This window comes from Denticeps clupeoides, chromosome 11, assembly GCF_900700375.1.
Source record: "Denticeps clupeoides chromosome 11, fDenClu1.1, whole genome shotgun sequence".
In the NCBI taxonomy this organism is placed as follows: domain Eukaryota; kingdom Metazoa; phylum Chordata; class Actinopteri; order Clupeiformes; family Denticipitidae; genus Denticeps; species Denticeps clupeoides.
In genome coordinates this window covers 11,705,022-11,716,989 of record NC_041717.1, presented here as the reverse complement: position 1 = coordinate 11,716,989, position 11,968 = coordinate 11,705,022, and the positions used below count along the sequence as shown (strand labels likewise).

Sequence of the window (11,968 nt, the reverse complement as noted above, 5' to 3'; positions counted from 1 at the left end):
TGGAGATATCATCAAGCAATACAAGGCACCCTACAGTGTGCTATTTTTGATGGGAAGATTACAATTAGAGGCTCCATAAGCTTGGGTAGAAAAGAAGAAGGCTATTAAACAGGGGAAGGGGTGGGAGGAAAAAAAAAAAAAAAAAAACTCCAATTACAAACCCGCCATACACTTGTCAGCAGTAATTAAATGTTTGGTGAGGGTTCCTCCATTCGTGGCAACAGAATAGGGCCATCTTGTTCGGGTGCCTTCCTCTCCACACTTAAATTCAATGAATAAATTTGATCAGCACACTGGCTAAGATGTAGGGGGAAATAGCAGCAGAAAGTCAGCCCAACTTCCCTACAGATAATAGCTGGTCATTTAGAGCACTTCATGTGGTGGTTCAGTAATGTTTTAGACCCAAGCCCCTTCACACCCTTGGAGGTGTAATCCACCTCGCTAACAGACACACCACCATGCGGCCCGAGCATATGAGTATAAAGCAGCAACAATAAAACAATTATATTATTTATAAAAAATAAAATTAAAAAAATGTAAAAAAAATAAACACCCTAAACAGCTTGACTGAGTAAAAGAAGAATCTTTCGGTTTTAATAGTTTTAAGGAATTATATCATACATTAAATCACATGACAGACAGTACACCTTCCCCACACATGCCTAATTGTGCAAGCTTGCTATAAAGTAAAAAGCAATGCATAATAAGTTTTGTTTTTTCTTCTGCATGTTGCAACCCTTCTTTCCTTTAGAGGTTGTGGTACATATATGGCAAAGATTGTAAAGCTTAAAAAAAAAAAAAAAATACATGAAGGGAAAAAAAAAAAAAAAAAAAGAAGAAGAAGAAAACATCTTGACCTTGAGCTGGCCTGTTGTGCACATGATCAGTATCTGAAGTGTAATGAGAATTTTGTCAGGATTCCTCCCCTAAAGCACACGTTTTACACACGCTAATCACGTTTTGGCATTTTTGTGGAAGTGAAGCAGTGCAGAATTGCTGGTTTGAGGACCAAAAAAACCTTCATACACCACTGAAATGTGTCACTGGGTTTTAACACTGCTGCCATGACCCTGTGACCCCTCCTGGCCAACATCACTACACAGTTGATATATTCTTATTTTACAGAACACACAAAAAGCAGGCTAAATAGTCCACAATTGTAACTTTTTTTGCGCAAAGTGAGGAACTATCTACATACCATGTATTCAAAATATTGTATATACAACAAAAAAAACGTATCTGTAGGAAAAGGTAGAATGATTTCATGAAAGGGACGTGGTGTAGCTACAGTCAACATCATTATGGTAATAATGCCCCACCTCAAAAAAATTAACTACCCACTTTAATCAAATATTAATACATCACAGGTTAAGGACGTGTGGACTAAAATATGATGCTTGTGCAAAAACCCCGCAAATTGTGTTTCCCTCTACAGTCCATTTTGCATCAGCAAATTTCATAATCTAACAGTATTGCTCATCTTTCCACATTCTAAATATTACTAAAATATGTATACAGGTCCAGATTATTAGCATTGTTCTACCGTTTTTATATGTATAAAGAAAAAGTCCAGTAACTGGTATCACCACATCATCTGTGACGTGTAATGTCATAACCGAGCACAATGCCTCTCAGAAAGATGGAGCCACAGGGTGGAGAGGGGGTTGTGGCAGTGCAAAGTAACACTATCATAATAATAAAATTAATAATAATAAAAAAACATCCATTTCCAATGTCAGTGAGAGCTACTGAAAAGTGCACAATAGAGAGGATATCGAATCATTTGGCTCATCTGAACATGACACAGTGTTAGTGACTGGCTGCCATTAGCCAATAGAGAAGCAGCATTGTGCAGCATTGTTTTTATGGGTAAAAGGTGGGTGGGGGGGTGCAGCATGTTTTTAACAATCCCTTTGTTTAGATAATGGGGAGGTAGAGATATGAACTTTGAGGTGTGTGTTGGATTAAATCTAGAGCAGGAGCACCCTCAAAATCCATAAGCAAAGATGTACAAAAAAACCTAAGAGATGCGGATTATAACATGTGTTTCACACAGATAGGCTATGGATAAGTGTTGCACGGTTCGGAACTTTTTATGCTATTTACTACAAATGTGTTAATGTACAGTATGAGTACATGTGGTGACATAACTGAAATACACTAGAAAGCCACTTTGCCAGATTTACTCCTCTTGAGGTAGCCTAATAGTATGATAGAACACAATACTACTACACTTCACACTGCGTGTGCAGCCTTTACGCAGACAATTAAATTTAGTTAGTTCTTTGCACATTGAATCATGTACAAGGTTCCTAGTTTTGCTATTAAACAGAGAATTGATACTTTGCATACGCTCCGAAAGTCATTAGAACTCTAAACAGGCCAACACTGGAGACCAAATGCTCCAATTTAAGATTGGTGATGTGATGAAGTCTTTCCATGATGGCAGGAAGTGTTGTCTTACCTCTACAAAAGAACCATACAGCAAGGCACTGGTTTGATATATGAACACAGGAAAAACAAAAATGATCATCAATACTATTAACCCAAAGTTCCAGTTCTATAGCTCTAGCACATGCCCACGCATGGAATCCTCAGTCTTCCCTCAAATGAGTCACTAAATGTTAATAAAACCAATAAACATTAAATTCGGAAAGAACGTAATAAATACAGGTTTATTATATAAATATATGGGCCCTTGCATCCAAATTTTCGATGAGGATGGGAAAAGAGACTAAGCCATCATACATTCTCCAAATAAGCTGCCCTAATAAAGACGTGACGGGAGTAGCAGGACAAGTGAGCGTTAGCAAAGGGTAGTTTCATGACAAAATCCTCTCTCTATGGGCAGCTCAGTTGCGGATGAGAAATAACTGCATTAGGAGGGAAGGAAGTGATGGTGTGTAGAGGTGGGTGGAGAGGGGTTTGAAGATTGCACAAATTTCACAAGGAGGCACTTTCCACTCCCGGAAGTCTCCCTAACACCAACAAGATCATCATAAGGTAGCCTGGTCCCTTTTGATTTTTTATTTATTTTTTTGTTTTTTTATCTTCAATAATATATAGGTTTTGTACTTTAGTTGATAAATAAAAATGTTCTGCAGAAGTCCCTACATCTCACTATCAACTACAGAAGAACATTGAGTGTAATACACAAATTTAGCTAACGTTAATAAATGCCATTTTCCCACTGGCTTTTCATTCTCTTTTATTCTCAATAGTAAAACCAGCCATGTTCTGTTTTGTTCCTTTCGAAAGAGCGTATGTCTGTAACACTATGTACAGCTATACACAGAGAGCAGAGAGAGGGGTAGACGGGAGGGAAGGCGGGAGGGGGCAGACGAACGAGTGAGCAGTTGGTAGAGAAGGCTTTCTCCTCCTTTCCCGCAGTCTGCCCATACAGGTGTCTGTTCTGCTTCACTTGCGGTCGTCGATGGTCTTAATGAATTCCACTGCTGCTGTGAACTGCATCCACCAATAGCACTCCTCCCCACTCAGCCGGCTGGCGTAGAAATTATTGATGTACTGAATGGTGGACAGAAGGCAGGGCGGGTTTGCCTGGAGGAGGGGGGGGCAGGAAGAGGGAGAGAAGAGACGAGTGCGGGCATTAGCCTCTGAGACACATATGTACACAAACACAATGACAATGACCAATAACACACAATCAATATTATGGTTCATTTCATGTGATAAAATAGCATTGATGAAAAGAAACAGAAATTCCTTAATTATTGAAAAAAAAATTTTATGCTTTTTAGAGACGTCCTACTGCATATGTCCAATTTATAAAGCTTTACTAACTTAGATTTTTTACAACATAACTTTAAATTATATCAACATAGATTTTATAGAAGCTACATGTGATCAAAAAAAAAAAAAGTTTTGGCTCTGGAGTCTGTGAGTGTGGAGGAACAAGCGAAGTAGCTGAAGGCCGAACCCAGGCTCTTAGCCCCGGGTGGTTAAAGGGCTGTTGCGATGTATAATGCATACGCTACACAAAAATGAGAGTGTTCGCAGCTCTTAGTACTACTTAGCATTTATTATTCATCGCCATAACTTCGCTGAGGGATCCGAAGGCACCGAGCTGTGGCAGAGTGCACGGAGCCCCAGGGTAGGTGGAGCAGAGGGAGTGGAGGTGAGACTTTAACATTCCAAAGAACCCTCACCTGAACACTCATTAAGCGACATGTACGGAGTAATATTAAAAATAAATATATACATCGGCACAATGATTACCTGTAACTTGACAGGTTTCGGGGCAGCGGTGTCCTAGAGGATAAGGAAACGGACCCGTAATCAGAAGGTTACTGGTTCGAATCCCGAACCGCCAAGGTGACACTGAGGAAGGCGCCACTAAGCAAAGCACCATCCCCACACACTGCTTCCCAGGTGCCTGTCATGGCTGCCCACTGCTCACCAAGGGTGATGGGTTAAATGCAGAGGACACGTTTAGTTGTGCGCACCATGTGTTGTGTGTTTCACAATGACAATCACTTCACTTTGACTTGTAGCAATTACTTCTAGAACTACATTTACACAAGTGGAATAAGCAGCAACTGTGCATTGTTTAAATCCTTTTGAAGCATATCACCCTCTATCTCAAGTTGCACCATTTGTATTATTAATAAATTAAGTTTTCAGGGCAGGGAAAACATCCCCATAGTCTTCTTACTGCTGGAGTGATGGGTGTTACATAATGCCTCTTGAACTTGAACTAGTTCAGTCTGCATAGTTTTAAGGCCCCAACCACACAAGAATGTTGTTCTCCAAAACTGTAAAAGTTCTACCCAATCTGTCCATGAGTCCACACAGCATTTCAGGTGCCCCAGAAGGGTTATTCAGAAGGGTTCCAGAGCGAACTTGACCTATACCTGACCTATAACTGCAAACAATTCATGGTTGTTGTCAGTGCCCAATCCATATAACTTGCCCGATCGGCTCTGCGCATGCGTACTCCTAAAGCCACCATGTTAGCAGCCTAAACCTAACCCTACGCCTAACCGTTGTGCATCGAGCTAGCTGTACGGATTGGGTACTGAGAGTGCTGCAGCGTCTACAGAACCTCATAAAGCAAGTACAAGAAATCTTCTCTATGGTGCACATTTCTAATGAAAAGTCCAGGCTTGAGAACAATAATGTGTTGTGGCAGTTTAACGCACGGAAAAGAAAACTAGACACGAAACATGCCGCGAGAGCAGGGAGTTACAGCACCACTTAGAGGTGTAGAAGGGGGTTAAAACTGTGTATGGGACGTTCTCTGTCTGTGTAGATGACAACATTTCAGGTAATGCTCCATGTGGATGCAAGTTTTTAGAAACCGAAAAACCTGTTTCAGGGAAAAGCGTTTGATGAAGATCCTTGAGGAAAAACTGTTGACACTCACATGACCCATAACCAGATATTAAACGTGCCAACTGTTGGTATAAAATGTCGCCAAAGAGCTACAGCCAATGAAAGCTTAGGATACAGGATAACAAAACGAAAAGCTGAAGCATGCTACCCACGTGCAACAACTCCCTTCCTGTCCCATAGTCATTTTTGTGCTTTTTCAGATCTGATCATTGGGCACAAATATTTTAACAATCATTCATTTTAAAAGCTTTGGTTCTGTGGGAGGGTTGTGTCATTCCCTGTCACCTTTTGCGACAGAATATCATTCGAAGACCCAACCAAACAGATAAAAAAATAATAATAATTGCAGAGTGTGAGGCCCCATCAGCAATCACTGGTGCAGCACTAACCCTTAATGACCTGATCACAAGTCAAATCACACGCCCTGTAGTCTGAGCTCAGCATAAGTCAAAACTGAGCAAGAGGCTTGCATGCTACTGTGCCATTCACACCTTGATGAGGACGAAGACGAGTACAGGGACAAAGTCATCCGCTCCGGGTACAGAGTCGTCATTGGCCAGGCTGAGCAGGTTCATGATGGTGGAGCACATCCGTAAGATGCACTGCACCTTGTCCCGTGGGGTCTTATATGCACTGATGGTCCTGATTTCGGCTTGCGCGGATGGCCAGGGAGCCTCCTTCAGATACACCTGCAGATGCAGATGAATGCACAGCATTAGCATTCTGGATCTTCCCACTGTGCAGCTGCTGCCTTTACTCACAAAATAAAACAGCACCGTTACCTCGGGGATTTGAAGAGCTTTGTGGTTTGCTGTCACTACTTTGGAAAGACGTTGAATGTGCTCCTGTAAGACTCTGGAAAAGAAGAAACAGTGTTCCCATGAATTTCTAAAGACTGTAAAAGACAGGTGTGTGATAGTGAAATTTTTTTATATAGCAATTAAACAAACCTTAAAATAAGATAAATGTGTTCATATTGACTGCTTTAAGCTGGAGTTGTGTATGGGAGTGCATGTTACTCACTGGTCTCTGAGGATGTCTCCATCCTGGTTGGGGTAGAAGGCCAGTTTGAAGATGCGGTTCATGACGCTGCGCTCGATGGCCATCTGGGCGTCCTGCAGCTGCTCTTCACTGGCGTACTGCCAGATAGCATCATGGGCCATGGCACCGTACAGGTACCGCAGGAAGTCCTCAACGGCCGCGGTCTTATCGTCCGCCGCTGTGAAGCCCTGGAAGGCTGTGGAGGTTTTAACACAGTAACACTAGTATTACACAACCAGGATTTTGTTCAATGTAAATGTAACATTATTATAATGAGCTACAATACACATTAATTGAACAGGATTGTAATTATATTATATACCGTAGGAACCGTACAAACTCTGTATATAGTACAGATGCCATTTTCTTTGAACTAAGAATCTGGGTAATAACAGCAGAATAATTCTTATTTATGTTGCTGAGTGAAAATGATTTCAGCACCTGTAATGAAGTCAAGCATTTTGGACTCCATGTGCTCCAGCAGCAGTCTAACACACACTGTGGTGAAGTAGCGGTTGGCCACCTCCTTGTCCCTGAGAACCCTTTGCAGGAGGCGCTCTAGGTGGGCCTGAGATGTCTGTAGGCCCTGCCGACACCTGGTCAGGTATGCAATGTAGGGCGCACGCTTCCTGTAGCAGATAGAAGAAAAAAAATCAAAATGACAAGAATCACACAATATCTACACCAGCGTTACCACTTTGTTGTAAAAGTTCAACTATAAAGCAAGGTACAAGCGCATCAAAGTGGCTACAACTCGAAAACACAACAATGTATGGAAAAAGGTGCTAATTTTCTAATTTAGCTCACAGAAGGGGAAGAAAGCACAAATTGCAGACCATTTAGGGCAAATGGTTTATTTTATGATTAGTAATATGGGAGTGCATTTATCTACAGCATATAATCATAATCTACAGCTCACATACAGAAAAAATATAATGCTGCCATTTTTTTTTTTATTGTTATTATTTCAAAGAAACATTTTCATTATTTGTGGAATGTGCCTGTATCTATAAATTAATATTAATCTAATAAAGAAAATCCACATAAATGCTTTCAGAAAACAATCAATAAACCCAAGAAAATACATTGCTTTATAATCTTTACAAGCTTTACAAATGACCCACCTCTCCTTCCCTATGGGCGTGGATGGGCGTGTGGTGGAAGAGTGTGTTACCTATAGTCCTCAGCGATGGCGGCGAGCAGCTTCCTGCAGGAGCGCGAGTCGTAGTGGCTGACGCAGCGCATGGTCTCCTGGATCTGAGCCATCTGGTTCTTATCCTGCAGGTTGATGGCCTCCGCCAGCTGCACAGTCAGGAAGCACACAATTTCATTGTCTGAGGAGGAAGTGGAGGGAGGAAAGCAAGAGTTTAAGATTGAAACACCTTATGAAGCACAGGCCTGATCAGATTTGTGAGGGTAACCGAGTACCTTCGGGGTCTGTGTGGTCCGGGAGGCCGTTGCGTGCGCAAGTGGACATGACGGGAAAGACTATAGAGTCTGCAGAGCACAGTGCCAATCGCAGCTTCTTCTTGGCATCACTGTGAAAAACACAAATACAGAACAGGTTAACATCGTCTCAATATGTTCTGAAATAACAAGGCTGACAGACTTGAGTAAATGGACCCTAACCTGAAGGAGAACTTGGAACCTGGTGGCTGAGCAGTCTGGCTGGCCGAGTCAGGCAGGTCATCGGTGGAGATGTTCTGCAGGGCGTCATCTCTGGGAGAGTCCTGAATGCTCTCTCCATCACCAATAGGATCTGAATGAACAAAACATATTAAAACATAAAAAGTACCAATATTAATACGTGTATTGGCAATATCAGCCAATTGTTTAGGGTTTTGAGACAAAAACAGACCTGGTCCCTCGTATGATCCTGATGCGGTCCCTTCATTGGGACTGGGCCTCTTGATGTTTCTGTATTTCTCCAGAATGTCCTCTGCTGCTTGAGCTTGTGCACTTGGTCTAGAAGCTGGTATATGAAACACAAAGAAAGTTAAAAGGATGAGATTTTTTTTTTTTTTACAAAGAAAGTATGAACTCATGCATTAAAAGGAGAGCACAGCAATAACAGACCGGCAGAGACTCGCTCGGATCCCATGTCATCCTTCTCCTTATCCCGTTTCCGGAAGGCCGACATTTGAGCTGTGCAGAGATAGCGAGACAGAGACACAAAGAAAATGGGTCGCGGTACTCTAAATATCTGACATTTGCAAAAAAGGCATCACCAACACTCCAGATTTTTTTGTTAAATTCACACAACTGATGACCAAACAGCACATGACTGATGAATGAGCAAAATCAAACTACTGGCAGGTGGAGCAAAAAGGCTGTTGAGGAGCAAACTTAAGATCTTTCTGTTTAGGATTCATTTAAAAAAAAATTGAACAGACGAACACTAAAAACCCCTCACCCAAAATGAATGACTTACCATGTTAAAAAGAAAAAAAAAAAAACAGAAGAGAAGCTAATTCAAATGGACTGAAGATGGCAAATGAAAATAAAAGAAAAAAGAAACGATGTGAACAGGGAAGCTCAGCTGTGGTACAGCACAGCCGTGACCCATGACAAGGTCGTCATGTCAGCAGGGGGCCAGAACACAGCCCAGCCTGGCCCAGCCCACTCTAGCAAGCACGGAACGCAACGTTACCTGGCAGTTCACTCTCTGCAGTCCAGTAGAGCACTATGAGAGGAACAACAGCACAACACACACAGAGTTGGCCACAGACACTAGTCGCGTTTCACTTGTACCTTCAGATTGCGCAGACGGAAAAATGATTGCTAGCGGAGCAGAAATAAGCCTGCCAAACTCGAGAGTGCTCTGAGCATCCATTTCCAAGATCCTTAGAATCACATATTGCTGTTTTTGTCACATTAATGATTTAAAATGCAGCTATATCACAACTGCGTTTTATAGACATTGTGAAAATGCTTTCGTTGTGCACCATCCGAACAACCTCGCCTAGCTACTGATGTGAACTGAAGATTTCACCCCACGAGTGACTGGAAATGTAATAAAGAGAACTTGTCTGAGCTGTTCGTCTTAATGGCAGATCTTGTTATTAAGGCGACGGACGCGTGATGAATGGTTTGAGACTTTCTGAGGCTTTAAAAGATCCCGTCTTTCCCTCAGTCAGAGGAACAATGACAGAATTATCTATTTTAAGGCCATTAGCTTGTTGATAAGAGATACGTGACAACTGCTGTGGCTGCAGAATCTGCATGTCTTCAGTGATTATTTATGTTGATTAGCAATTAATTTAAAGCACGGACAGTAAAACGTCTCATTAGGGAGGCAAGTGATTTATGTGTCCCACTTGGATTAAGAAGTCTTTTTTTTTTTTTTCCTCCATTATGAAAGTAATAAGATAAAAACTATGAGAATGTGCCATTTGTCATTAATGGTTAGTGCAATGAAAGTAGGAAAGATTTCAAGATTCAAAACTTTGAACATTTACTAGATTCACAATATTCAAATTATCAAACTGGCAAACTAGTATATGTGACAAATGTGAATGTAGTGCCACAATTCATGAGTAGGTAAAGTATACACATAAGCTTAGAAGGACCCCCTTATTTCAACATAGTACCTGGTCACTTCCACCAAGTCCCCGTGTCATGTCCATCATAGCACTCACCTTTGGGGATTGCTGGAACAAAGCGCTTTTTCCACCAGGGCTTGTTGCGATCGGACTTCTCGTCATCGCTGTCCTTCCGCTCGTCACTCTGAGTCGATCAATACATAAAAAAAATAGGTGATTCCACTCAACCTAGGATGTACAGCACTGTTGGACAAGTCACAAAGTACCCAGTGTAAGTTTAGCCCATTTTTCCTAATTACTGGAGTATCTGGAAGTGCAGCACTAAATATGCTGGGCTTCTTTGTGAATTTAGGAGTGAAATTCACATGGATAAAATGTTTCTTGCTAACAGGTATTTAAATATTTAAAATCTAACACTGACAGAGCTTCTGCAGGCAGACCACTTCCACTCACATCGCCTTTGAGTGAGATTTTGCTGGGGGAAGAGGTGGGCCCAGTGGAGAAGACCCCTGCAGACTCCAGGTCCTCAGCAACGGTCCGGCGAATTAGGCCAGGGTCGCTGGTAGGTCTCCGCCCGCTGCAGACGATGTCAGTGCTGCGGCTGCGCACAAGTCTCTCCGGGAAGGAGTTTCTCTGCTTGCTCTGCTCCAGTTCGGGCAGGAGAGGGAAGAGTGGGGGCCGCGGCTCTGACGGCCCCATGGCGCAGGCCTCGGGAATGGGAGGGTCCGGAGGAGGGTGATTGGGCCTGGGGTGGTGAACCTTGGGTCTGACGATAGTGCCAGTGGATGAAACTGGAAAAGGACAGAGGCTGGGTAAACAGAACATAAAACAAGGTACCTCAAAGAACCTTAATAAGAACCCTAATAATTATTGCATGGGTTGATAATATTATCTTATGGTACATATTATTGCACAAAGTGCATTGAACCCATGAGTCACAGGTAAGATATTTATATTAAAAAAAAAAAAAAAAAAAACAGGAAGTCATAATTAAGGGTCTGCTAAAATGTATTTAGCCATTTGTCTAATGTTGCTAAATGTGTGTGTTTATATATAAAGACAAGTCAAACATAGGCACACACAGGTGAAAAGGGTAACAAAAGCTGGTGAATGTGCTTGAGAGAGCTGTCAGCGAGAGACAGACCCCAGGTGAAAGTAGGCCACCTGTTCCAAGGGTACGGCACCTCAGCTGTACACAATCCAATGGCAGCCGGGTGCCTTGGACACAGCGAGGACCAGGGACAGTGCCAAAGCGCCTGGGGTGAGGTCTAGCAACCTGTCATCCCCCTCAACCTTGCCACACGCACACACACATACACAATACCACAAATGTCAATCAGAGGTTTTCACTTTCGCCTCTTCAGACCGCGCACGGGAAAAATTGGTTCTTGTATTATACAGAGCAGAGAACAAGTTCCACGCCACCACCACCCCAGCTTCCCAAACCTACATACAGCGGGGGGGGGTTGTCAAACGGGGCCAGGGAAATACTCATTTCCACAGGGTACTCATTTCCGTGATGTTAGTCATATTTTTGTCCTGTAATTGGACAAGTGACTTGGGCTTGGTTGGAGGGGGTGGTGTTGGGGTGGAGAAAGGGTAGAGAAACAGAAAAGGGGAGGTGGTGGGGCCGACGCAACGCTCGTTTGCTTCATTTCTCTCCGCTCTCAAGCTGTTTGGTGGGTTCCGGCCATTAGGCAGGAGTTAATGACAGTCATTTAATGACGCCGTTCGGCAAGGCCGGACTAGACGGGCTCATGACCTGCCACGGTGCTGTGGGACCTCAAATTACCTTCGCCTGAGGAAAGGGGATCGAACATGGCCAGCAAAGAGTCTGTCTGAGAGGGGCCACCGGTCAGAGAGTTTGCTCCTGTGACAAATAAGACAAAGTTGGACAAGAGAGAGAGAGAAAACAGAGAAGGACAGTCAGCCCATCACCAAAAACCCAACAATGTTGTTAAGCTCATGTTTAATGCCATCACCCAAGCTGAAGAATAAAGGAGGAGGACAGAATACATTCAGAACAGTTTCAG

General features: G+C 42.7%; 1 protein-coding gene across 11 annotated transcripts in view; it reads right to left on the bottom strand.

Annotated features, from left to right (window-relative positions):
- Nucleotides 1-563: 563 nt before the first annotated feature.
- Nucleotides 564-11,968, bottom strand: part of gapvd1 (GTPase activating protein and VPS9 domains 1) — a 33,315-nt gene continuing 21,910 nt past the window's right edge. For 7 of the 11 annotated variants that reach the window (XM_028996553.1, XM_028996558.1, XM_028996555.1 and 4 more), the window contains 14 exons: nucleotides 11,728-11,805; nucleotides 10,389-10,726; nucleotides 10,032-10,119; nucleotides 9,044-9,076; nucleotides 8,470-8,538; nucleotides 8,252-8,365; nucleotides 8,023-8,152; nucleotides 7,822-7,931; nucleotides 7,568-7,727; nucleotides 6,835-7,022; nucleotides 6,376-6,589; nucleotides 6,135-6,207; nucleotides 5,844-6,041; nucleotides 564-3,558 (listed from right to left, as the gene is read on the bottom strand). In XM_028996553.1, coding sequence (XP_028852386.1) covers nucleotides 3,418-3,558; nucleotides 5,844-6,041; nucleotides 6,135-6,207; nucleotides 6,376-6,589; nucleotides 6,835-7,022; nucleotides 7,568-7,727; nucleotides 7,822-7,931; nucleotides 8,023-8,152; nucleotides 8,252-8,365; nucleotides 8,470-8,538; nucleotides 9,044-9,076; nucleotides 10,032-10,119; nucleotides 10,389-10,726; nucleotides 11,728-11,805 — 1,934 coding nt within the window. In that variant the 3' untranslated portion in view covers nucleotides 564-3,417. Of the gene's footprint in view, nucleotides 3,559-5,843; nucleotides 6,042-6,134; nucleotides 6,208-6,375; nucleotides 6,590-6,834; nucleotides 7,023-7,567; nucleotides 7,728-7,821; nucleotides 7,932-8,022; nucleotides 8,153-8,251; nucleotides 8,366-8,469; nucleotides 8,539-9,043; nucleotides 9,077-10,031; nucleotides 10,120-10,388; nucleotides 10,727-11,727; nucleotides 11,806-11,968 lie in introns of those variants that run through there. The other 4 variants (XM_028996557.1, XM_028996563.1, XM_028996559.1 and 1 more) reach the window with 3 other exon arrangements.